At 40.9% G+C, this 22,755-nt stretch overlaps 2 protein-coding genes across 4 annotated transcripts in view; both read right to left on the bottom strand.

The window, feature by feature from the left end:
* Positions 1–10: 10 nt before the first annotated feature.
* Positions 11–14,758, bottom strand: csf1ra (colony stimulating factor 1 receptor, a). Its single transcript, XM_084042126.1, has 22 exons — positions 14,586–14,758; positions 14,245–14,345; positions 12,027–12,311; positions 11,279–11,566; positions 10,988–11,127; positions 10,391–10,556; positions 9,684–9,885; positions 9,266–9,381; positions 8,968–9,079; positions 7,795–7,994; positions 7,461–7,552; positions 6,687–6,813; positions 6,396–6,500; positions 5,589–5,699; positions 5,232–5,385; positions 4,997–5,076; positions 4,735–4,838; positions 4,417–4,539; positions 3,723–3,834; positions 3,006–3,105; positions 2,206–2,317; positions 11–1,817 (listed from the first exon to the last, which is right to left on the bottom strand). The coding sequence occupies exons 2-22, from the start codon at positions 14,294–14,296 to the stop codon at positions 1,668–1,670; spliced, it is 2,931 nt and encodes a 976-aa protein (XP_083898252.1). The 5' UTR covers positions 14,297–14,345; positions 14,586–14,758; the 3' UTR covers positions 11–1,667.
* Positions 14,759–15,790: 1,032 nt separating this feature from the next.
* Positions 15,791–22,755, bottom strand: part of pdgfrb (platelet-derived growth factor receptor, beta polypeptide) — a 39,649-nt gene continuing 32,684 nt past the window's right edge. For all 3 annotated transcript variants that reach the window (XM_084085789.1, XM_084085788.1, XM_084085790.1), the window contains 4 exons: positions 20,966–21,065; positions 19,757–19,862; positions 18,271–18,551; positions 15,791–17,562 (listed from right to left, as the gene is read on the bottom strand). In XM_084085789.1, coding sequence (XP_083941915.1) covers positions 17,418–17,562; positions 18,271–18,551; positions 19,757–19,862; positions 20,966–21,065 — 632 coding nt within the window. In that variant the 3' untranslated portion in view covers positions 15,791–17,417. The remainder of the gene's footprint in view (positions 17,563–18,270; positions 18,552–19,756; positions 19,863–20,965; positions 21,066–22,755) is intronic.

Below are 22,755 nucleotides of genomic sequence, written 5' to 3'. Positions count from 1 at the left end.
GGAACCCAGAGATGTCAAAAGAATAGCTTTATTGATGCTACTATAATTTTCCAGTGATGATTTTCAAGTCTTGCATTGATTTGAGCATTTGCACTACAGCAGCATCTCACACCAAACAAGACAAAATGTGTAAGTGAACGATTTCTCTAAGACTGTTTGCTACTGTACATGAACATCCCAGAGATGTTCAGAGACGGAACATTTTTTGATTTACAACTCATAACATAATACAGTACATTACTCTGTAGACATGGCACACCCATGTCCTTCAGAATTCAATGCATTGAAAGTGGAACTAATCTCAGTTGGCAGTGTACGCTAACGCTACATAGTACTAGTGTACTGGCAGTGAGTGCTACATTAAACACATACTGTATGTAAAGCTTAATGTGTACAAAAAGAAAATACAATACAATTCAAAAGTGAGATAACCCGTCTCTGTCAAACACACATCTTTCATTTGGTCCCAAATGGATACAGATTTCCCTGCACAGTTCAGTTTTGTTCCCGCAGTCAAGACTTACTGAATCCCATCTGTCTAATTAGTTGAATTGAAGTGGTACAATCATATGCTGCCACCGACAGGCTAATATCATGACAATCTCACAAGAGAAGAAATACAGCTGTGACTGGAGCATGTACTGACAACAATCAGGTCATTCTTTGGGGCAAAAAAAAGTATCTCTAATGCGTTTTCAGCGGTTAATGTGGCATGTTGAAAATAAGAGGGGGATTTAAAAGCTGCACTGTACGCTTTCCTGTTTGCCCCGGATTTGAACCCAGGTCTCCAGCGCAAGTGCTGAATTTTCTTTTACCACTGAGCTAATAGAGCCTGCCTGTTTGCTCTGGGGAATTTTGACCTTCAGGTCAAAATTCAGGTCAAACCAGAAACGGGAGCGTGTCGGGGGTCATGTTCAACCTAGACACAGGATCTAAATGTCTCAATAGAGGAGCAGGGAGACGAAATACAACCACCCCAATTGTATAACTTATATTGTCTTAACAGTCTCTACCATACAGATTGGACAAAATATTCACACAAAAAATACATAGTAGAGCTTTAACTAAGGGGATGTATGTATGGCATCAAAGTGCAAAATATGTATCTTTGCACTACTGTGATATACAACATCAGATTAAGAATACCTCGCACAGATACAGCGTCTGGGTCCTGGGCTAAAAAGTATGATATGGAAGTGATCCTGCTGACAATGAAAATGTAAATACCACACAAAACAACATCCTCAGAAGGGACTGTAGTTCAACTCCATTATGTACAGTACATAACAGAACACAGGCACAAGAATGAAACAAAAACTAAGTATCTAGATACACAAACTAATGGAACAGACTGAATGAAAACATTTTGATAATGCATTAAGGTACAGCACTGGTTACAAGCGTCATTTGTTGACATTTTTCACCTATAATGTCAGAGGTCAGCGTTAGACACGGCAGTTTCTGGTCATGGTCTGCAGAAGAGAGCGAGTCACATGCATCAACGGCCTGTCTGCCTGGCAGGCGGACATTGACAGCAGAAATAGCTTTAGAGACGACTCATTGTCTCGGGGACTATCCGAGGGTTCGACAATCTGTGGTGCTTTGCCCAGGAAGCATGGCTGATTCCAGCATCAACATAATTCATTGACCGACTGAGAGATGGGCCTTCAGCAGAACTGATAGTTGTTGGAATTCATCAGGGGTTGTTCCTCCTCTTCGTGGTCACATGACGGGTCACAGGAGCCATCACACGCATGCTTGGGCTCATCACATACACCCTGCACCAGGACCTGTTGCTGGACGTTCTGGTACATCAGCTGCAGAGAGGAGGTTATTAGGTTATTAAAACCCACTCTAAAAAAGCAATAGCTTTGCCTTTTATTACTGTAATGACTTGGATATACTGTATACGTGAAAAGATGGCTCTGTGACACTGTACCTCTGCTCTAGAGCCTGTGTATGCAAATAATGGCCGATGTATCGGCCATTATTTGCCTTTTTTTTATGGCAATTATGCAGCCAATGTGTCCCAAAATTCTATTCTAGATGAACATTTTAAAGCATTTTAAAAGAATAGCAGATCGGCTACCTTTGAAATTTTGCTATACGGCTTGTGGATATATATTTTTTTCATTTGTTTGTTTGAAAGTTAATTCCTTGTTTTTACATCGTGTTCTACTCTGCCTTAGACTGCTCAGTGCTCACCTGTTCCTGGTCAGGCTGATCCCCCAGCAGTCTCTCGATCATGTGACAGATTTTGCTGAATGTTGGACGTTCTGTGGGCTCCAGGTTCCAACACATCTTCATTATCATGTACCTGAAACGTCAAAAAAAGTGTTTAGATTTTTATTTTATTTATTGTTTTACTGACACTAGACAAAACGCTTGGATCAAATTCCTAAAATATAATGCAGAGAAGCCTGCAAAATTCTTGCCCAGTTAAAAATAAACATTCTGTTAAAACTGAATTAAACAAATACGAAGACTTGTGGAGGCAGTGACACAGTGTGATAGCAGGGCCTTCATAAACAGACTATCCCTCCAGTCTTATGTGGTGGCCGTGAAATCTTAAAGTGAAATGGGAGTCGCTTGGAGATCATGTGGTTAACAGGCAGAACTGAGGCCTGACTCAGACCCACACAACAGAACAACAGATGATTAGGCCCTGACTCAGTCTTAGTCCCCCTTGTCTTCAAAGATCACTTATTCACAGCGATTCAGCACACACAGATGAAAGGGGCCATGGTAAAAAAAAAATACCCTCTTTATTTTATCATTTTGATGGGTTGTTTTTATTGCGGATGGGGAGATTTGGTTTTTAAGTTGAAGATCAGGGAACCAAGCAAACTGAAATGAGAAATGGGAATCCATGATGTTTTATTTGTGATGATATACTGGCGCAAACCCTGTCGATGCTGATAAAACCGTTGTCTTAAATGTTAGAAAGGGGGTACTTCATTAATAAATCATTTTTTTTACTTGCTACAGTCTATCTTGGGACTTACGTCTCAGGAGGGGCAAAATCTGGCCGGGACATCTGATAGCCACACTTAACCATCTTGTAGAACCTGGTGTCCACAGCCATACTGGGGTATGGGCTCTTGCCTGACAAAAAATAATACAATTGTAAATATGGAGATCTAATTGAATCCATTAAGACCACGGTTGTAGATCTGCTATTTTTTTTTATATTGTGTATGTTTTTTGCAGCGAACATTTTTAACTCTGATCTGTGCTTCTGGGGGTCCCTGGAACAACATATTTTGAGATGAGGGTCCGTGGCCAAATACATATAATTTTGGATGTCCTTGACATGGAAAAGTTGGAGCACCACTGATATAGCAACACACTGTTAGGATTTAGAAAACATTTTTAGATATGTATTTGGCCACGGACCCCCATCTCAAAATGTTTTGTTCCAGGGACCCCCCCCCTCCATTTGTAAGATTTGAGTTACAATTGTTGCCTCTAAAAATACATATATGCAAAGATTTGCGCACATTTTCACGATTTTTCTAAAATAGCAAATATACAAGCTCAATGGCAGATATACAAGCACTGAGTGCCGCGCTATGAGCTTGTACATCTGCTATTTTTGAATAGCCAAAGACATCTAAAATGACACAGATACGTTTCCGGATTGAATGGGTTAAGAAACAGCTACCATTGCTTGGATGTGGAACACAAGATGGAAATCATTACTGATATTGATGGTGTCTCACCTAATGAGAAGATCTCCCAAAGAAGGATCCCATAGGACCAGACATCACTCTGTACGGTGTAGACACAGTCGAAGATACTCTCTGGAGCCATCCATTTCACTGGCAGACGTGCCTAGAAATATAGGCCAAGGGGGACAAAATATGTTTTATATTTGTTGTACACCACTGTATATGCTAGCAAATCGTCACTGCCAGGTGGAAACCTTGTACGTTGTACTTTTACTTTTCAGGAAATGGAAAAAATATCCTGTGTTCCGACGATGGATCCAATGTAGTTACTATTTGGTCACTATTTTGATTGCTTATTTTGTAATGCTTTTCATTGGTTAAATCTTTATAAAAACTCACTGACAGACTTCACACTTTCAACTTGGCACCCCTATTTTAAAATTCAGTATTGAAAATAGCCGATCAACAAGCTTATCGTGACATGTTATTGTGACATGTTGTGAGCTTGGCTAGATTGGCTATTTTTGCTACTTTTACATGACGCTGTCATACGACAAAGTATAATAGGGCATTCTTTATGAAAGAATAAAAATAAAATATGAAATATGAAGATACTAAGTTTCTGCCCAACAGCAATGATATGCTCAATCATGTGTACTGTATGTATGTGGTGTTTGCAAAACAAACAAACAAACAAACAAACAGTACAAATGATTATAATATATTTGTTGATATGCTTGCTTACATTCCCCTTCACAACGTAATTGGAGTCATTCATGATGTCACGTGCCAGGCCAAAGTCACAGATCTTAGCCACTCGTCGATCTGTCAGGAGGACGTTTCTGGCCGCTACATCTCTGTGAATACACTGAGCACACAAATAGAACTGCTTATGACGTAAAAGCTAAGAACAATGCAGAATTATTCCCTTTGCCATTGTGTTATGCATTCAAGCTGAAGCGTACTATAATGTAGTGAAATGGTAATAAGCTGAAGCGTACTATAATGTAGTGAAATGGTAATAGACCCTCTCCCTGGTGAAAAAAAAAAAAAAAACACTCACATTTCTGTTCGACAGAAAGTCTAGGCCCTGTGCCACCTGATAGGAAAACCTCAGTAGATCATCAATGTCCAGTGGCCAGTCACCATCCTCCTCACTCACAGAGTCTGGGCATGAATTAGCCAGATTACACATACATTTATAAACACATGGGAGCTTATGTCACTATTGGTTTGTGCAATTAAACTAGGATAGCAAATGAGAGGCCATTGCCTTGCATGAGCTAAATAGCTATATATTAAAACAAATAATCTTTTTTTTTCACCTTGAGATGATTTGACTGGCTGTTGACTGGGTCTCATCTCTAAGTAGCTTCCTGATGACACACTAGAGATCCCACTGTCACTGTTGGATAGAAAGAGAGCGTGTGCAGACGGACGGACAGATAGAGGCAAAGACAGGTTAAAATATGTGGACGCTCTTCACAAAACCACACATCTGATGTTTGATTTTCCATGGGTGGTAGTGTTATTAAAACTTATTAACTGCTGTTGTTGTACCTTCTGATGAACTGTTTCTCATTACAGATGTTCTTGTAGTCAATGGACTGCTCGATGATGATCTCAGGAATGTTTGTAACGAGAACTTCCTTCTGGCGAAGGAAGTTCAGGAGGTCCCCATGGCAACAGTACTCTGTGATCACAAGCACCGGCCCTGTTGAAGGAACAGTCAGCATTATGAATCTCAAAAACACCCCTTTTACTGAAAACATTAATTTTGGGCAAAATTTGGCAACATTTGGGACAATGAAGTGTCTCTTATCTTGTCTCATTTTAAATGGATGTATATTTAGCTGCAAGATAAGACTTTCGTATTATCCGTCAAATAAAAATGGTATGTTATTGATATGGTCAAACCTCCATAAGTGCAGGCTCCCAACAGGTTGACAATGTTCTTGTGGTGACCCAGATGGCTCAGGATCTTCAGTTCTGACATCAGAGCCTCCCTCTCATCTGAATGGGCACTAGCTACAGTACAGAGACAGACAACCCTGACTGAAGGCTGTTCAATGCAGCAGAGCTCAAGTCCAAGCTCTTCTTTAACCACTTGAACCCCAGCATCCATATTCTGAGGGGAACATTAGCCTAAAGTAGCCAATCTACAAGCTTGGTGTAGACGGAAAAACACAGTCAGTGGTTAAAGAGTACAAGTAAAGTTTGTGTTTCTATACACTTGCTGTCTCAATGAAAAGTTCCTAAATTAAACTAAATATAATAAATGAATCAATTTCATCAATCTGTGCTGCATGGTTGAGGAATTTCTGTCAGGGGCCCGGGTGTGGGTGTTTGACCTAGCCTAGTAATAGTATGTGAGATTATAGATGCAGACGGACAGACACGCGCACACACACACGCACGCACGCACGCACGCACGCACGCATGCACGCACTTACGCACGCACGCACGCACGCACGCACGCACGCACGCACACACACACACACACACACACACACACACACACACACACACACACACACACACACACACACACACACACACACAACACACACACACACACACACACACACACACACACACACACACACACACAGGGCAGTATGCATGATCTCCTGGTGGAGGTAACAATCTGAAGTAAATGTGTTAGGGTATAATTTGGTGTGCTACAAAGGCCATGTTTCTACCAATCTACGATGATCAGCTTACCTTTCAACATCTTCACAGCCACACGCATCACATTGTCTTCCTTTCCTAGACCGTATGCTGTGGCCTCCACAACCTTTCCAAAAGCTCCAGCTCCCAGGATCTTCCCTGGAGCGATACACACATGAAAACAATATGACAAAATACTACTATCAGTGTAATTAACCCATTTAGACCTGAGGCCGATTTTAAAAACGCCTTCTAAATCCTAACCTAACTTTTATTTTGTGCATTCATTTTATGGATCAATGTGTAAGTGACACAAAAGAAGAAACATGAAAATATCCTACAGACCTAACTTCAGTTTATCGCGGGGGAACTCCCATTTCTCATTGTACGGCAGCTGAGTGGGGTCAATGAAGGTGTAGTTGTTCCCATCTCTGGCCTCAATGATCTTCCAGCGGATCTCATACCTTGGTTTCTGAAAAAGAATGGCGGAGTTGAAAACAAAAATAGAAATATTCCTTTTTGATGAATCTGCTAAAAATGATGGTGCGTATCCTATGATAATTGTCACTGGGTTTAAAACAAACTATGGTTGCCACACTAAACAGCTGCAGGTTTAATTGATTGACTGACATCTTTATTGACAAAATGTGTATGCATATAAACATAATATTTGTGCATATCTGTTAAAAGGATTAAACACACAAGCTTATTTCCTTTGTGGTCCATTGAGGGAAAGTGTGTGTGTGTGTGTGTGTGTGTGTGTGTGTGTGTGTGTGTTTGTGTGCGTGCGTGCGTGCGTGCGTGCGTGTGTGCGTGCGTGCGTGCCTGCCTGCCTGCGTGTGCATGTAAACATTGTCCCTGTCGGGCAGAAACCTCTTATCTCCATATTTCATGTCCATGTTTTTCGCAGATAAATGCCCTACTTCATCATGCAAGAGTGTTACACAAAAGGAGTGAAAATAGCCGATCTACAAGATCACAACACGTCGCATCCCTATGTGCTGTGATAGATCTGCTATTTTCACATTTTCAAAATGTTTTTAAAATAATAATAAAAAGGAACGGTTTTGGACATACAAGGTTACCACCCGACAGCAACGACATACAGGTTGAACCTACCTGTTTATATTTGTATAACAGGAAGACCAGCAGCAAGAGGAGGATGGTCAGGACACCTGCTGCTCCAGTCAGCGTAGAGGTGAAGAGCTTATCTAGACAGTGAAATTGTTCATCATGATCTCAGTGATACTGGTTTGCACTGTATGCACACTGACTCATGGACTGGAGAACAATGCTACTACTGTACTTCATCTTCTCTAATGTCCTTCTGCATGACATATCTGACCTACAAGATGACATCATGTCACGGTACAACACATTGTCAGCTTGCAGATCTGCTATCTGTCGGGACACTCTACTTTATTACTTGGTGATAAGTTCATGGTGAACTCACCAGACACTTCCATGGCCAACGTGTCACTGCTGACTCCGACCAGATTGAAGGCCACACACTCCACTGTCATCCTGCGGTCTGAGGGCCCCACGGTCAGAACGCTTTCCACCTCCACGGCCCCGTACTCCTCCCGCTGGACCTCTACTGTCTGGGCCATGAGAGGGACGGGCATCTGCATGCCTGTAGTGTTCTCATTACATCTGCCCAAACAGAGATACACAGCATAACAGTCATCATCATATAATATGACCCATACATTGTATTTATACGTGCAGCACTTTTCAAAACCACAGTGTCATGATCTGTGTCTTGTTCTGTCTCCCTGTTGTTTTATTGTTAGTTAGATATAGTTGTTGTTTTACTTGGATAGTTGTGTTCATTTAATTTGAAGTAATGTGTCTTCCTTGTTTCTTAGTTTAAGTTAAGGTTTTTACGTTGCACTTGTGGTGCACCTTATTTTGTAGTAATGTCCCAGTGCATCCTGTTTTCCTTGGTTAACAGTTACCTGTATTGTCTCACCAGTCCTGTCAATAGCGATGTTGTTCACCTGTGTCCTGTTAGCCCCCCTATCCAATCCTGTTTCAATGTTTGTTTCAATCCAGTTTTTTCCTGTTACCCATTGTGTTCACCTGTGTCTAGTAATCTCTGTTAGCCTATCCCTGTGTGGTTTGTCAGTTGATCCACCTGTGTCCTGTTATTCCCTGTGTCTATTTAAAGTCCCCTGTATGTTACTACATTTGTCAGGTTGTCATGTTAGGTCACTAGCGTTCAGTTGTTTTCTCCTTGTGTATCCCATGTTGAACAGTGTATTATTCCTGGTTCTTGAAACTTCTATTCCTTGATAACATTCCTCGTGGTTTCCTTGTGTTGGTTTTTGTCATAAAGACCTCTTTCATTGAACTACTCCGCCTGCGCTTGTCTGTATATGCACTAAACCTCCTCGCACAGTGACATGGTTACAAAGTGAATTCCAGTCTAACATAAAATTACAATACAGGATTATTGGCCTATTTGGGGCCATGCATGTCGGAAACGATGGAAGTGGTTCCATTTATAATAGAACAAACGTTATGCTCTGCCGTTCAGATAAGCCAACGGGTCGGGTTAGGCAATGCATGTGCATTTTACAAAGTGCTTGAAGAAAAGCAAGACCAAAACAGAGGAGTGACTCACGTGGGTCTTATTCCAAAACACTGGTACCATTTGATTCTTGGGGCAGGGTAGCCAAATGAAGTGCAAGTAAGTGTGGTGACATTCTCCCATCTCACCACTGCAACAGGTCTCTCTGTCAAGTAAATTGAAGTTTATTTTATTTAATATAGTGCCAAAATACAACAAAAGTTATACAGTATCATGACACTTTGCATATAGAGAAGTGCAAGACCTAAAGTAATATTCCTTTGACTGGGAAATATCCCATAGCATGAATAGCATCAGTGTTGTTGTCATTTGTGTTTACTGTTTCACTTACGGTACATTTGGACTTGGAACGTGATAGATGCATTGGCCATGTTACTTCTGGCATGAAAGGTGTACTGGCCTTGCTCCTGGGCTTTCATTCTCTTCAGCAGTAGAGTAGCATGGTACCTATAGGGAAAGACCAGACTGTCTGCTGCGGTCTGTGGTGAATCACTCAGCGGCACAAACTCAGACTCAGTTCCTATGCATCATCCCACCAACGATGCCAAATGAAAAGGAGAACATCCATCTTCCCTATTGCAGTTTCATGACCTGACCTGTTCTAATGACCGTATACACTTCCATGTTAGCTCGATCCAATATGCAATAACAGCATATTTCAAATCCGGAATATTTTTCTCATCCTGCTGTGTACAGTACATGTCATATGTTTTCTACCCAATAATAATGTTATCAATATTTTCTCCTACCTGTTGTTGTATTTGATGAGCTTTTGTTCCTGCGTGGATGTGTTGGGGGATGTGGGGGTGTCCCAGCCATGCTCTGTTATGTGGGGGTAGGCCTCAATAAAGACAGTTAGTTCCAGATCCTCTCCTTCATTCACCTCCACAGACAGACCATTGCGGGCCAGTTTAGGTGAAAACTGGGGTGACATCCTGATAAATGGCTTGTCTGTATGAAAGGATAAGGAGATTATCAATGTTTACTAATGATTATCATTTTACAAGACTGACACTATTTTTGTTTCTATTATTTTAAAAGTTTTCCTCTTTTTCTCCCAATTTTGTCATTCTGCCAATTCTCACTTCCCCAATGTGTCGCTGCTGACCCCTACTTGTTGGTTATGGAGGGTGTAGATGAGCATGTGTCCCCTCCGATACACATTAGGTCACCAGGCGCGTCTTTTCACCAGACATTCACCGGGAGGACATAATGCATGTGGAGGGACATGCTATTCTTCACAGGCAACAGGCGTCCTAACCAACAGTGTTCGTTGGAACGCCCGGCCAAGCCCAAGCCACCGCCCACCACCCATATAGTCTCTGCAGTGGCGGGCGGGAACTTTACCCCTTGCACCACCAGAGTGTCCTACCCCTGGCTTTTCACAATTGATCATCTTGCAGTTAATGTCTGACTTTCTATAGGTCTGTTCTGGCTTGGTGTTGGGTGGTCATACCTACAACCAGCAGATAAGTAGTTGAACTGTTGACCCCAGCTTCATTTGTGCCAATACAGGTAATGTTCCCTGTATCTGATAAGTCCACAGCAGGGATGGTCAATATGCTCTCTATGTCCAAGCGGTTATCCCCACTGGATCTGGCATCCTCCTCAACGGTCGATTTCTGAGGGGAGAGACACCAAAAAAGCAGATAGATCTCAACCTCTTCATTACTGCCATAGTAAACGATAGTCTAATCTTTTAGCTGTACTAGCAGCAGGGCTCTAAAGATGTCAGTGTCGGTAGGTCAATCAATCAAGTCCATCCATCTATCCATCCATCCAACATTTTACTCCCCAACAAGCTACAGTATCTTGAAAACTACTGGTTGGACTGCCATGAATGTGTTGTGCACCTTCATGTTCTACAGATGATTAACCTTTAAACTGATTTTGGAGATCACATGGCCTTTACTCTAGTCACTAGAGTAGCACTAGAGTCTAGTGCTACCCATAATGTTCATTTGTACACAAGATGTCTCAAAATATAATGGACACTCCCACACATTTGCACCCTTCGTCATAGGGATAGGGAAGTCTTGTTTCTTGCACTAACCATATTCGTATCCGTGTATATCCAGGTAACGTTGTAGTTGAAATTGGGATTGTGAGTGGTGCAGCGGATCATGAGCTTTTCCCCAGCGATACGGATTACCTCATCTTTCTCCAAGAAGACATAGGGCGGGAAGCGCAGCTCTAAAACACACATTGTGACATAACACTGATATAACCTCAAATCAGGATTTTGTGTTGAGTTAATGCTGTTGACCACATGACATAAATAAACAACACCCTACTGTATGTTCCCTACTTTGTAGTTCACTGGTATAAAAAAAAGCGCTCTCACTCTGGATGACATTGATGGAAAAGGTTTTGGAGGATCTCTCCACACCGTTGACCCTGGCTGTGCAGACATAGTCAGCGTTGAAGCTTGGATGGAGACTGTGGATGAGCATGCCCCGGCGTGGGTAAGCAGTAAAGTTCATTCCTGGGGGCAAGGCGCTGCCGTTGTCCATGCGAAGGCCCAGGTCTGTGGCTGTTGGGTCGGTCAGCAGGCAGGGTAGCAGGTAGTCTTCACCCTCCTTCCTCACCACACGCAGACTGGTGCTGCTGGTATAGAACACACTTTTTGGATCTGATGGAGAAAGTGGATGAATCAATTTAGTTCTAGCAACACATTACAGACTTACAGGAAACAAGATAGCCATACACTATAGAAATAGACACATATAGATCTAATATGTAATTATATAAGACATGGTCTCACACAATTATACTGAATTATACTGAGTGTAAAATATTGGGGCCACCTGCTGTCTTTCCATAAAATAGTCTGACAAATCAAATTCAGAGAAAATGTAGAATCCTAAAAAAAACTAATTAATTGCACTTCAACCATGAAGGGGTGTATGGTGTTCCATACACTGACCTACTGTGCACACGAACACAAGCCCACCTTTTTCTTTTTACCTACTGACAGGTCATATAGGCATGTACTGAAGCAAATAAACGGTATCTCAAAACAGTCACGAAAACGAGTGGGTAACAGGATAGACAAATATTAAGAGTCAGAAAAAAGATAAACACAAGCTCACCTTTAACGTACACGTGCACTGAGGAAGTCAGTTCACGGACATCCTGCAGCCCAGTGTACACACATTTGTATGTTCCCGTGAAATCTGCCTTCGGTCGTTCCACCTTAAAGATACTGATGTTCCCATTGGACCTCACGTATCTACTGTGTTTGGCAAGCCGGGTCATCCAGTTTACTGGTCCATCTCCTTCACATCTCAGCACCAGTGGTTTGCCAGGCGGTACCACCACCTCAGAACCCACCAACGCCTCAGAGTTGAACTTGATCACCGGGCGCCTCCATTCTCCTAAAAAAGACTTATATGATTAATATTAATGATAATATTGTATCTTGTTACATTTTCTTTTCTTTTTTTTTGCCCATTCAACGCATCTACAAATGGTTGGTGACTACTTCAAGATAACTGAGGAGAACTGAATGTCTTGTTGGACTTTCCGAGATCCAGAGCTTTAGACGTACAGTAGCCTATACTGAATATGATCTCATATGGTTTCAGGAAACAGCTTGAAGTCTTGGACTGAGTCCTCAATCAATCCTTCTCTCACTTCTGCTTTCTCACAGATCACTACACTGGAGACAGGAATGGGAAAGACTGTATCTACAGTATGTATATTTTCATACAGCTTACGGTTGTATTCCTTTAGTTTAAGATCCCCTTTTTCAGCTCTCAAACTGAGAGGAGATGCCTGTTGGGAAATTAAAATAAAATCTGTAAATTTATAGACATTTCTCTGAAAAACAGTCACTAAAATCAGTCCCGCAGGAGTGATACAGCTCAGTTTTGGTGAGGGGGGGGGGGGGGGGGGGACACACAGACAAAGCTGGCTTTGACCTCTTCAGAACAAACTGCAGGGCAAACAAACTCACTCAGTATTAGTGGTTTGCATTGGGTCAGGTTGGAACACTGTCACTGCGGGCTTTTTCATCTTATCTCCACTTTTGAATACAGAAAACTGTTTGTTGAGAGCTGAAATTGGGTCTTCACTAAGATGTGTTGTGTTTTAGCAGATACTGTACTAGTGTTTAGAAGCTTGGCAAATGAATCATTACGCAGAACTAAAGTTATCTGTTCAGCATATTATTATTTATCCACCACGGCACACGAGTTAACCAACTGAGAACTTAATTTCATGCTAAGTCCATTTGGCTGTGAACTTTCTGATTGAATAACATGAGTAACACTGTTGCTATAACAATAAAGATGTGTTTATCTGTTAACCAAATATCAAACGTGACCCCATTTTAACCTGTTAAACCTATATACTTACTGTAGTTGACCGGAGTCCTTTTTTCTCTCTACACCAACTCTCTTTGCTGAATTTAGCTGATCTACAAGTTCACAACGCATTTCAATGTGACGGTTTGTGAGCTTGTAGATCTGCTATTTTCACTGAATCTTTATTGTTTGCCTATTTTCGCCAAATATTCGCCTATTATGACATGCCCAGAATAAGGACTTGGCTAGGGTTCATGTGGTTAATTTGAGCTTGAAACAGCTGCAGCAAAGCAAATTCTTTGGTCGTAATTACACCACACAACACACGCCTTTATTCTCTATGTAACTACTGCCATTGACATGAAATTGCAATTTGATGCCATCTGACTGATACCCATGCAACTTGTGGTGAGGTTCAACAGAAACAGCACGCAAGTTACTTACACGAATAAGCCAACAAACAACACATGATGCCAAACACAACTGTCAAGGCTCATTAGACACAACGGACTGTTATGTTTGTCAGATTTTAAAATGTTTGGCTTATTTGTGCATGTGTATACAGTATATGCCATGAAATGTATGTAGTAGTGATATTATATACTACACACGCATGCACGCAATTAATACATAATAAACAATATAATATGTTTCTGTTTTAATACAGTATTTACCAAGACCTCAGACCTCAGAGGTTAATACTTTACAGGTTTTTAAAACACATTTGCAAACCACATACTGCGTCATTCCTTGTATCATGAGGTCTCTGTGAGGACAGAAAAAAATCCCCTGACTCTGTCACAGGGCTGGCCTTTATTCTGTATTTAATTTCAGACTATACTGAAGCTTTATTGCCTTAAGGTCATAATAGCAAGCTTATTAAGTGTGCATTGTAAATGACACCAGCCGACACCATGGCGACAGTGAAATGGCTGTACATATCCATATAGTTGCATTTCAATCCCAGCCGGCATTTGTTTCACCAGTGTTTAAGAGGCCTTACCTTGAGTTGCAGAGGCCAGTGTCCCCAGGAGAAGGGGCAGGTAGGTCAGCATCCTGAATCGACACCAAATCCAGTGTATGAATGTAGACTGTGCTTCAGATCTGTGGAGAGAGAGAAATGAGAATCACGCTTTAAACAAACACCCTTCATTTACTTCTCCTTTCCCCCGGAGGAGGGCTGAGAAATGAGCCAAGAACTTATATCACTTCTGTGCTGAAAGGTAGTTCTATTAGACGTGTTTGCATAACTAATAGCAAACCGTTATTTTTCTGCCTTTGTAGCCTACTCTATTAATACTCTATTAATACAAAGTAGCATTTAATTATATCAAATGTACATACCTGCAGATGTGTTCTGGTAAACAGACCTGCCTAGGTTTATGTTCCCAGCATCTAGGGGTGAAACGGGAGTCCCTTCTTCACAATCTTCCTTCTACCTCTCTCCCTCCCTTCCGTCCGTCCACACTGTCTCCTACTGTTGACGTCTCACAGTAAACAGAGTGCAGCAAATAGAGGGTGGGGTAGGGAGCAGGAATCACAGGAATATTGAGTGTCAATTTGCTCCAGGATCCAGGATCAGGCCATTCGAGGTGAGACTAATCATCAGCGATAAAGCTAATTAAGGCTTGCACGCTTGGTGGAGCAGAGAGCACAGACGTCTGGAAGAAGGGAATGATAATGAAAAGGGCCCTTAGGATCAGGGAAGTGGGAACTGAGGGATGGGACCGTGTCGGGTGAACAAACTCGTCATGGACAACATAAATGAAAACCTCTGTCCACCAAATCACAGCAAAACAGCAGCTTCAAAGTGGGATGCAGCTTGATGGATGGTTTTCACTGAGGGATTGTGGAGAAAATCCCTGATGGGTTTTTCCAGGGCTTTTAGGACAGTTAGTCAATTACTGAGACTTCATGGCATCCATACCATACAATTTAATAGCAAATTAAACTGTAACTATTAATATTTGATTTATGAAATGTTATAGTTCCACAAAAAGAAAACAGTGAGATTAAAAAAACCTTCAGTTATGAAATACACAATGGGTCTTTCATTAAAAAAAATCTAATCATGTGCATCTCAGGATCCACAAGGGAATGACGTGGCTCCAATGTGGGTGTCGGACTTTAATCTAGCCAGCCTGAGATGTGATGCCAGCCATCTATGATATATCTGCGACGTATGACTCAGAATTTGGGCAAGGTTTGAGCCCCATTGACTTACAAAATTAATTACAAAATTAACCCGGGAGAGTATCTGTGTCATTTTACATTTTTGTGTTGGCTATTAAAAAATAGCAGAAATACAAGCTCACAGCGCGTCACTTCGTGCTTGTACGTCCACTATTTTTGAACATTTTTGAAAAATATTTTAAGAACTGCTGGTTTAGAAGGCATTTGTAAAAACGGCCTCAGGTCTTAATGGGTTAAAGTTAAATATTTAAAAAAGTATAAAACATGTGAAAGAAAATGAGTGGAGGTATAATGTACGGCATAATACATCTGGCTGTGATCGGTTGCGTAGCTCTGATGAACACAGACAGGTCACAAACCTTTTGATAATAAACCTTTATTTTCACATCTGCAAAACATGTAAAATACTGCATATAAAAAATACATTTGTAAACGTTAAGAGAAGCTTTGGTATTTTAGTGTTCTGCATCCTAAATTGTGTAACACTACATAGAACAGAGTAGCATAACATTTTATTTTAAATGGTAGTGTGTATGTAATGAAACTATAGAGCTTCTGTGAGTGTGAATATTATGCAAAGAAATTGACAATAAAAAAGTACATTTACATGTAAATGTCCTCAAAATGGCTTGCTAGGTTTCTTAACTACAATAGCCCTTCAACCCCCCTCGTCAACAAGTCACCTGAATGCTAAAAAGACAAAATATTATTACAGTCCATACAAATAATCAGTTTTGTACCATTTTGTGCTAAGGCAGTGATGTGCTGAACTTGTAGCTATAAGACTCAGTTGTAGTTATGAGTATGTCAATGTTAAAATTCTCTGCAACGTGTATCTGAATCTAAAGTTCTTCAATCAAGACTCTCGATTCTACAATTCTATCGCCTATAAAATGTACCTTTTATCTCTTTTGTGAATATCCATGTTTTCCTAAACACGATAAAGTGCAAAACTAGTACAGATGATCTGAAATATTCAAAATTCACATATACTGTATAACATAAACATATTCATATTATGCACACAGGGAACAGGCTATAGCTATTTCCAATGTCTGCTTTCACTGCATTCAAAAACCTCTTGGACTAATACCTACAGTACCGCATTATGTAACTCATCTCATACTTGAAACAGTGCATCTAGATTCTTCCCACATTGTCATGTCATGAAAATAACATTGAAAAGGGATCATCATTTATGAATATAATTTCTTGTAGCATCGATAAAAAAGAAGTACAATTCAAAGTATTTATTCACCCGTATGAGACTGCAAATATCTACGGCTGTGGACAACTACATTGGTCTAAAAAATGATATATAAAAGTGAATAAACTGGCTGGACCAAGAGGAAGAAAAATAATGTAAATAAAATCTACTGTACATAAAACACAGACAATAAAGACATAAAAGAATGCAAGACCTACATCAGTGTAATCTTAAATCCCTGACTAAAACACTGGTCATCTAAACCAAGGCCTGTTTCAACAAGTCTAGAAGAATGTGGGGAGAGTTATTAAAAACGTTTGAGTTATGGTTAACCACTCAGCTATATTCGGTGAAGAGATTTGGTGTAGAGGGAAAAAGAGTGGACCAAGAAGAGAACTGACCCCGGTCAACTAAGTACTGTATTAGTTTACCAATGGGGTTAAGTGGTTACGGTTGTACTCACATGACTGAATCTTATCTCAGATATCAGAGGAATTGAGCAATTACACCATAGCTGTGATTTTATGAACACTAAAAGTCTGCAGACTTGCAGAGATTTATTACCACATGGTGACGTTTCAAGTGCTGAGGCTCTTCTTCAGACCTTTACCCACAATGCTCTACTTCCTACCATTTGTGATTGTGACACAGGAGTGATAAGGAGCACTCAAGGAGTGCTTAATGGAGATATCAAGATCGCCTACTCACTGAAGTCTGCTACATTGTCTATTTGAGCTACATTCCACCTCCAGGAATCTGAAATTCCTCTATTAAGGTTACAGGAAGCTGTCCTCCACGTCGGGGGTCCCACAGGAGCCCAGCAATGCATCTCTCTCACCGGCCGCCTCCTGTAAATCCTCCTCTGGGAGGGTCTCATCTGTATCCTGGGACATGGAGTCCATCTCCTCCAGAGCCAGAGAGCTGAGGGCAAGAGAATAGGACAGAACAGAACTTTAAACACCATTAGAGGCACAAATAGACAGGTCAATTATCACATCACAGAGGGACAGCAAACAAATGAAATACACGGCTTCTGCTGCTCTTCATGGCTCTTGTCTCTGATCCCATACTGGCATCCTTAATTAACTTTCGATAATTATAGAAACATTGTTTGGTTTGGGAACTATGACAGTGAAACCTGTACTCCTTACTATTGGTGAACTACTGGATTGGATCTTCAGCAAGATGCCATTCATTTTTTTCAGTTAAAACATAAAAATGTGAAGATTGATATGCATAACGTATGAGATGATCACAGAGGTCAGGGAATCTTGATCATCAAAACTACTTTGAAACTGGATCCCTATTTCTCCTCATCTCTCACTAGGGGGCACTATGAATCCTTAGATGAATCCTTAGACCAACTAGGATTATTAAACCCAGACAAGTCTTATTAGCGGCTGCAGTGTTTAAATGTGCTATACACAGTCCTCATGTCTGCTGAGGTGGCCTTCCTGGCAACACAAGACATTATTGTCTCAGTTCAACATCTGGCTGGGTAGGTGTGTTCGAGAAAAAAAGGAAACCGATCTTGTTAAGCAAATATGCTTCCTCTTTCTTGCATATCCAGCATTTGGCAGCCATCTGCAGTGTCTTGAGGGGCCATGTCTCAATGTTGGGCAGCCGTACCTCGCAGGACTTTCCGACTGCACGTCAGTGTCTGTAAACCCTTCCTCCGGCTTGGGGTCTGGGATGGGAATGATGTATTCGTTGTACGAGGCCACAACTTCCTCTCCGTCAGCCTCTTGTCTGGAGTCTCTGGGGCTGGTGGCGGGGTTGTATGGATCTGAAGGGATGCTGGCGGAGGGGGGAGAGGAGGCAACGGGGAAGGGAGAAGCCAGTCTGGGCTTGGTGCGGGCCACGGCTGGGTGGTCACTCTTCATGAATGTCTCGTTGACCTGGTTGTATTTCTGTCATCAGAATAGAGAACAGGGATCAGGGATTACACAGGAAATGTACACCCCGTCTTCAAGAGGTACACATCTCAATGGCCTCACATAATAGAATAAAAACTTAACACATACTGTAGTAGATAATATAAACTATATTTCGGGAGACAACACTAAATACAAAATAAACATAGCATAATAAAAAAAAAGGGCTTATGGGTGAACAATGGTTGGACAATGGGTGGGTGGGTAGATGGGTGTCACAAAGGTTACATCTGGATTTCATTGGCCAAGCTTTGCGTGACGTAGTCTAGTTCTATTTACAACAGTAAATAAACATCATTCAGAACAATGTTTATTAACCCTTAAACACTATGTATACTTAGTTGACCGGGCTCCGCCAAGGGTTTGTACTTGTCCCCTTCCCCTTTCCCCTCTATACCAAATATGTTCGCAGAAAATAGCTGATATACAAGCTCATAGCTTGTCACGTTGCAACACGTTGTGTCGTACAACTAAGCTCCCATCATTTACAGTTATGACGAAATGGGGAAAGAATAGAGATAGAAAGAAAATATGTAAAATATGTAATATTCCTAATATGATAAAAGTAAAATATATACATAAGGTGAAGGCTTTTGTTGTTAAAATAAGTGTTAAATTGCTCTATTTTCCGATCATCATCGTCATTTGCTACAGTATAGTGCGTTTGTTCAGTAACATGGGTCTCCCCGTCTCTCCAGCTCTTTAGTAAACAGACAATGCATTTTCATGGCATTTTATCCAATCAGGAGAGAGAACTCATAATGGGAAAATTGGAAGTGATGACACCAGAAAATGAGCCAACAAAGTTGAAACACTTTAACATTTAAGCTTATAATCGGGTACTCTCTTTTGATGAAATTGGCAACCTTACCTGAAAATATATTTTCTGTTAAATAACTGGAAAGAGGGGAGACACGACACCTGTTACTGAACAAACACTATATAGCAATGATTACTATCAGAATATAGAGCTTTAGCCTTTTCAGAAATAACTTTTAGTGTTAATGAAAAACAATGCACTTACACTACCTTTAAAAGATAGAGAAAATAAGAAGAAAAAAGTTTGCCCCAGAATAGGGATGCTAGGGTTCATGTGGTGGAGAGAGGAGCAAAAACAGGAATTACACCAATGCTTGTGTTGTCAGGCTGCCAGTGGAGTGTAGAGTATATAAATAATGTACCTTTTTATATCCGTCTGACAGCATGTTCCCCATAGAGTGAACCAGAAAGGAGAACTCAGGTCTCTTCTCAAAATTCTCATCCCAGCACTTCCGCATGATCTCGTAGCTACAAAACACAAATTGAGACATACATTGATATCCCTTGTTAGAAAAATAAGTTATTCCATGTAATTTAATTCTGATATCACTACACAAATAAGAAAGAGACACTGTGAGCATAAAAAAAGACTATTACAATTTGGATTTTGTTTTGTTTTGTGAGTCACAGATATGTTTGTGTCACGATCAAGGGCCTCTGTCAGTGTACAATGTGCGTGCCCCTGTTCTGTCCAAATTGTCCTTAATGTGACAGTTTGCCGCACTGAGTGTGCCTCTACCCGTCCCTTGCACTGCTCCTATTTCCCCTCAGCCAATCTTCCTTCCCTTCTCCCTGAGGCCAAGAGTCTGATTGACCTGAGTGTTGTCACCTGTGAGGACCAGGTGAGCCTGGTTTGGTGACGAGCTCCTGAGACTATAAAGACTGTTTTCTTATCAGTTGTCAGTGTTAAGTCATAAGTTGTAGTGTCAGGCTCCATTGAAGTGTTCTTTGTAGCCTTCTGTGTGCTTTTGCTATTAGGATTTAGTCAACAACAGCCTCCACAAGAACTTTCAGTCTGGCTTCAAGCCAGCAAGGTCACAGTACGGAATCTGCTCTCCTGAGAGTTTTTAATGATCAGCTTTTAACCGCAGCAGCAGCTTTTGATAGGATCGATCATGGGATTCTGCTATGCAACTGGAACATCATGTGGGAATTACAGGCAGTGCCCTATCATGGTTTCAGTCCTACCTCACAGATAGAACTTGTTGTGCTCAGTTAGGTGACTTCTCATCACCTGCAGCCCCCCTTACATACTGTATGGAGTCCCCTCTAATTTCTCCTGTAAATGCTGCCCCCTAGGCTCAATTTTTGCCAATCACAATATCCCCTTCCCCTGCTATGATGACGGCATCCAAATTGACCTAACCTTTAAAGCCAATGCCACCGACTCTCACTACAGTCCTACACTGTATGTTTGATTTGATTTTACTTTATTGTCCTATATCATGACTTTCCTTGTAATCTCCATATTTGTTCCTTTATGTTTTTCATAAATGAATGTCCTGTTATATACGTCATATGATATTGTCATACAAAATAGCATAGAAAGGTTTTGGAATATTTGCACTTACATTTGGTCAGAGGCATGAGCAGGCTTGGTCATGCGGTAGCCTCTCTTCAAAGCGCTATAGAACAGCTCATTCATAGGAAGGTCAGGATATGGTGTGCCTCCTGCAACACAATGTGAAGTCATTTAACAGCAAACTACAATAAACTTGATTTATATAACCGGAGTACCAAAGTGCTGTACAGTTGAGGGAAAACAGATCAAACTAGAAAAAGTGCTCCTCGGAGCACAGGTCTCCGCCAGGTCAGGTAGGTTAGTGTGGGCCAGCAATGTTCGGAATTCGCCAATCAGGCTGAAGTCTGAACCATTAAGATCAGCAATTTTATGGCCCCCCTTTATTTAACGGAGCTTGTGGAACACCACAACCCACCTAGAGCCCTAAGGTCAACTCACCTCTCTTTAATGACTCCCACAGTAACTGCTAAACTTAGAACCAGGGGCGACCGCGCTTTCGCCATGGCTACCCCCAGGCTCTGGAACGATCTACCCCTTGTTATTAGATCCGCCCATTCCATTGGGGTTTTTAAGTCCTTACTCAAGACTTACTTTTTTGACCTGGCTTTTAACCAAAATTAAGCTTTAACTTGGATTTGTTGTAATTGCTCATGATGTAATTGTACTTTGAACTGTATTGTGTACTTGTTGTTCTTGTTTTGTTGACCTGTACAGCACTTTGGTCGGCGACAGTCGTTTGTAAATGTGCTATATAAATAAAGTTTGATTTGATTTGATTTGATTAGCTGTGGTCATTGAGAGGCCCCATTTTGTGGTTCCACATATAGAAAGCCCATTCATTCAGCCCATAGAGGTTTCCGAAAAATATGTATTTATATACATTATTTTAAGCCTGGAACCAAGCCATCCAGACTCCTGGTGAATCAGGACCATAAAACATTTGATTCTGTGTAAACACATATTTGAAAACCGCAAAAAAGGGTAGTTATTAAATATAGTATAGAATATGATAAAAAATGTAAATCATTTTTGAAACATTCTAACAACACAAATCTAGTACGGGGCTCCCTGGCACAAAACATTTTCAGATGGGGGTTAGGGGACAAATACATATTAATTTTGGGGTCCATGACATGAAAATATTTGAGAACCACTGGTTAAAATAATTTAAATTTAAAATTGTGAAGCAAGCCCAAATGAGCAACGAAGCCCAAGAAACCACAACCCACACAACCAAATTTTACAAGCAAAAATAAGCCCAAAGTACGTTTGTTCTAAACTGGTCCACCTGGCTCTCATTGGCTCTCATTGACTCTCATGACGTAGATGTTCGTACCTTCTTTTTATATACCTTGGTGTAATGCAGGTTATCAGTTGCCAGATTTTGCAAAAGAAACAAGCGGCTGTGTCGATAAAAACAAGCCCAAAAGAAGCAACTAGGCTAATTCTTTTCCACTTTTACATCGGCTGTTTGAAAATAGCAGATCAACAAGCTCACAACGTGTCACATCATGACACGTTGTGAGCTTGTAGATCTGCTATTTTCAAAAAATATTTGAAAAAAAAGTAAAATATTCAGGGTTTTTTTAAAAAACATTTTATCAACACAAATCTTGTATGGGGGTCCCTGGCACCACATATTTTCAGATGTGGGTCTGCGACAAATACATATTAATCTGGGGGTCCTTGACATGAAAGAAATGTGGGAACCACTGGTTTAAAAAACATTAGAAAGCAAGCCCAATGAAGGGACTACAATTTAAAAAATAAAATGCTCATTTATAAGCAGACATGGCAACACGGGTAACAGCGTATTAGGAGCTCCTTAGATCTTGCCGT

The sequence above is a fragment of the Gymnoscopelus microlampas genome (assembly GCF_963454915.1).
Source record: "Gymnoscopelus microlampas genome assembly, chromosome: 18".
Taxonomy (NCBI): Eukaryota; Metazoa; Chordata; class Actinopteri; order Myctophiformes; family Myctophidae; genus Gymnoscopelus; species Gymnoscopelus microlampas.
The sequence above is the reverse complement of the archived record's forward strand: the minus strand, read 5'-3'. Positions and strand labels throughout refer to the sequence as shown.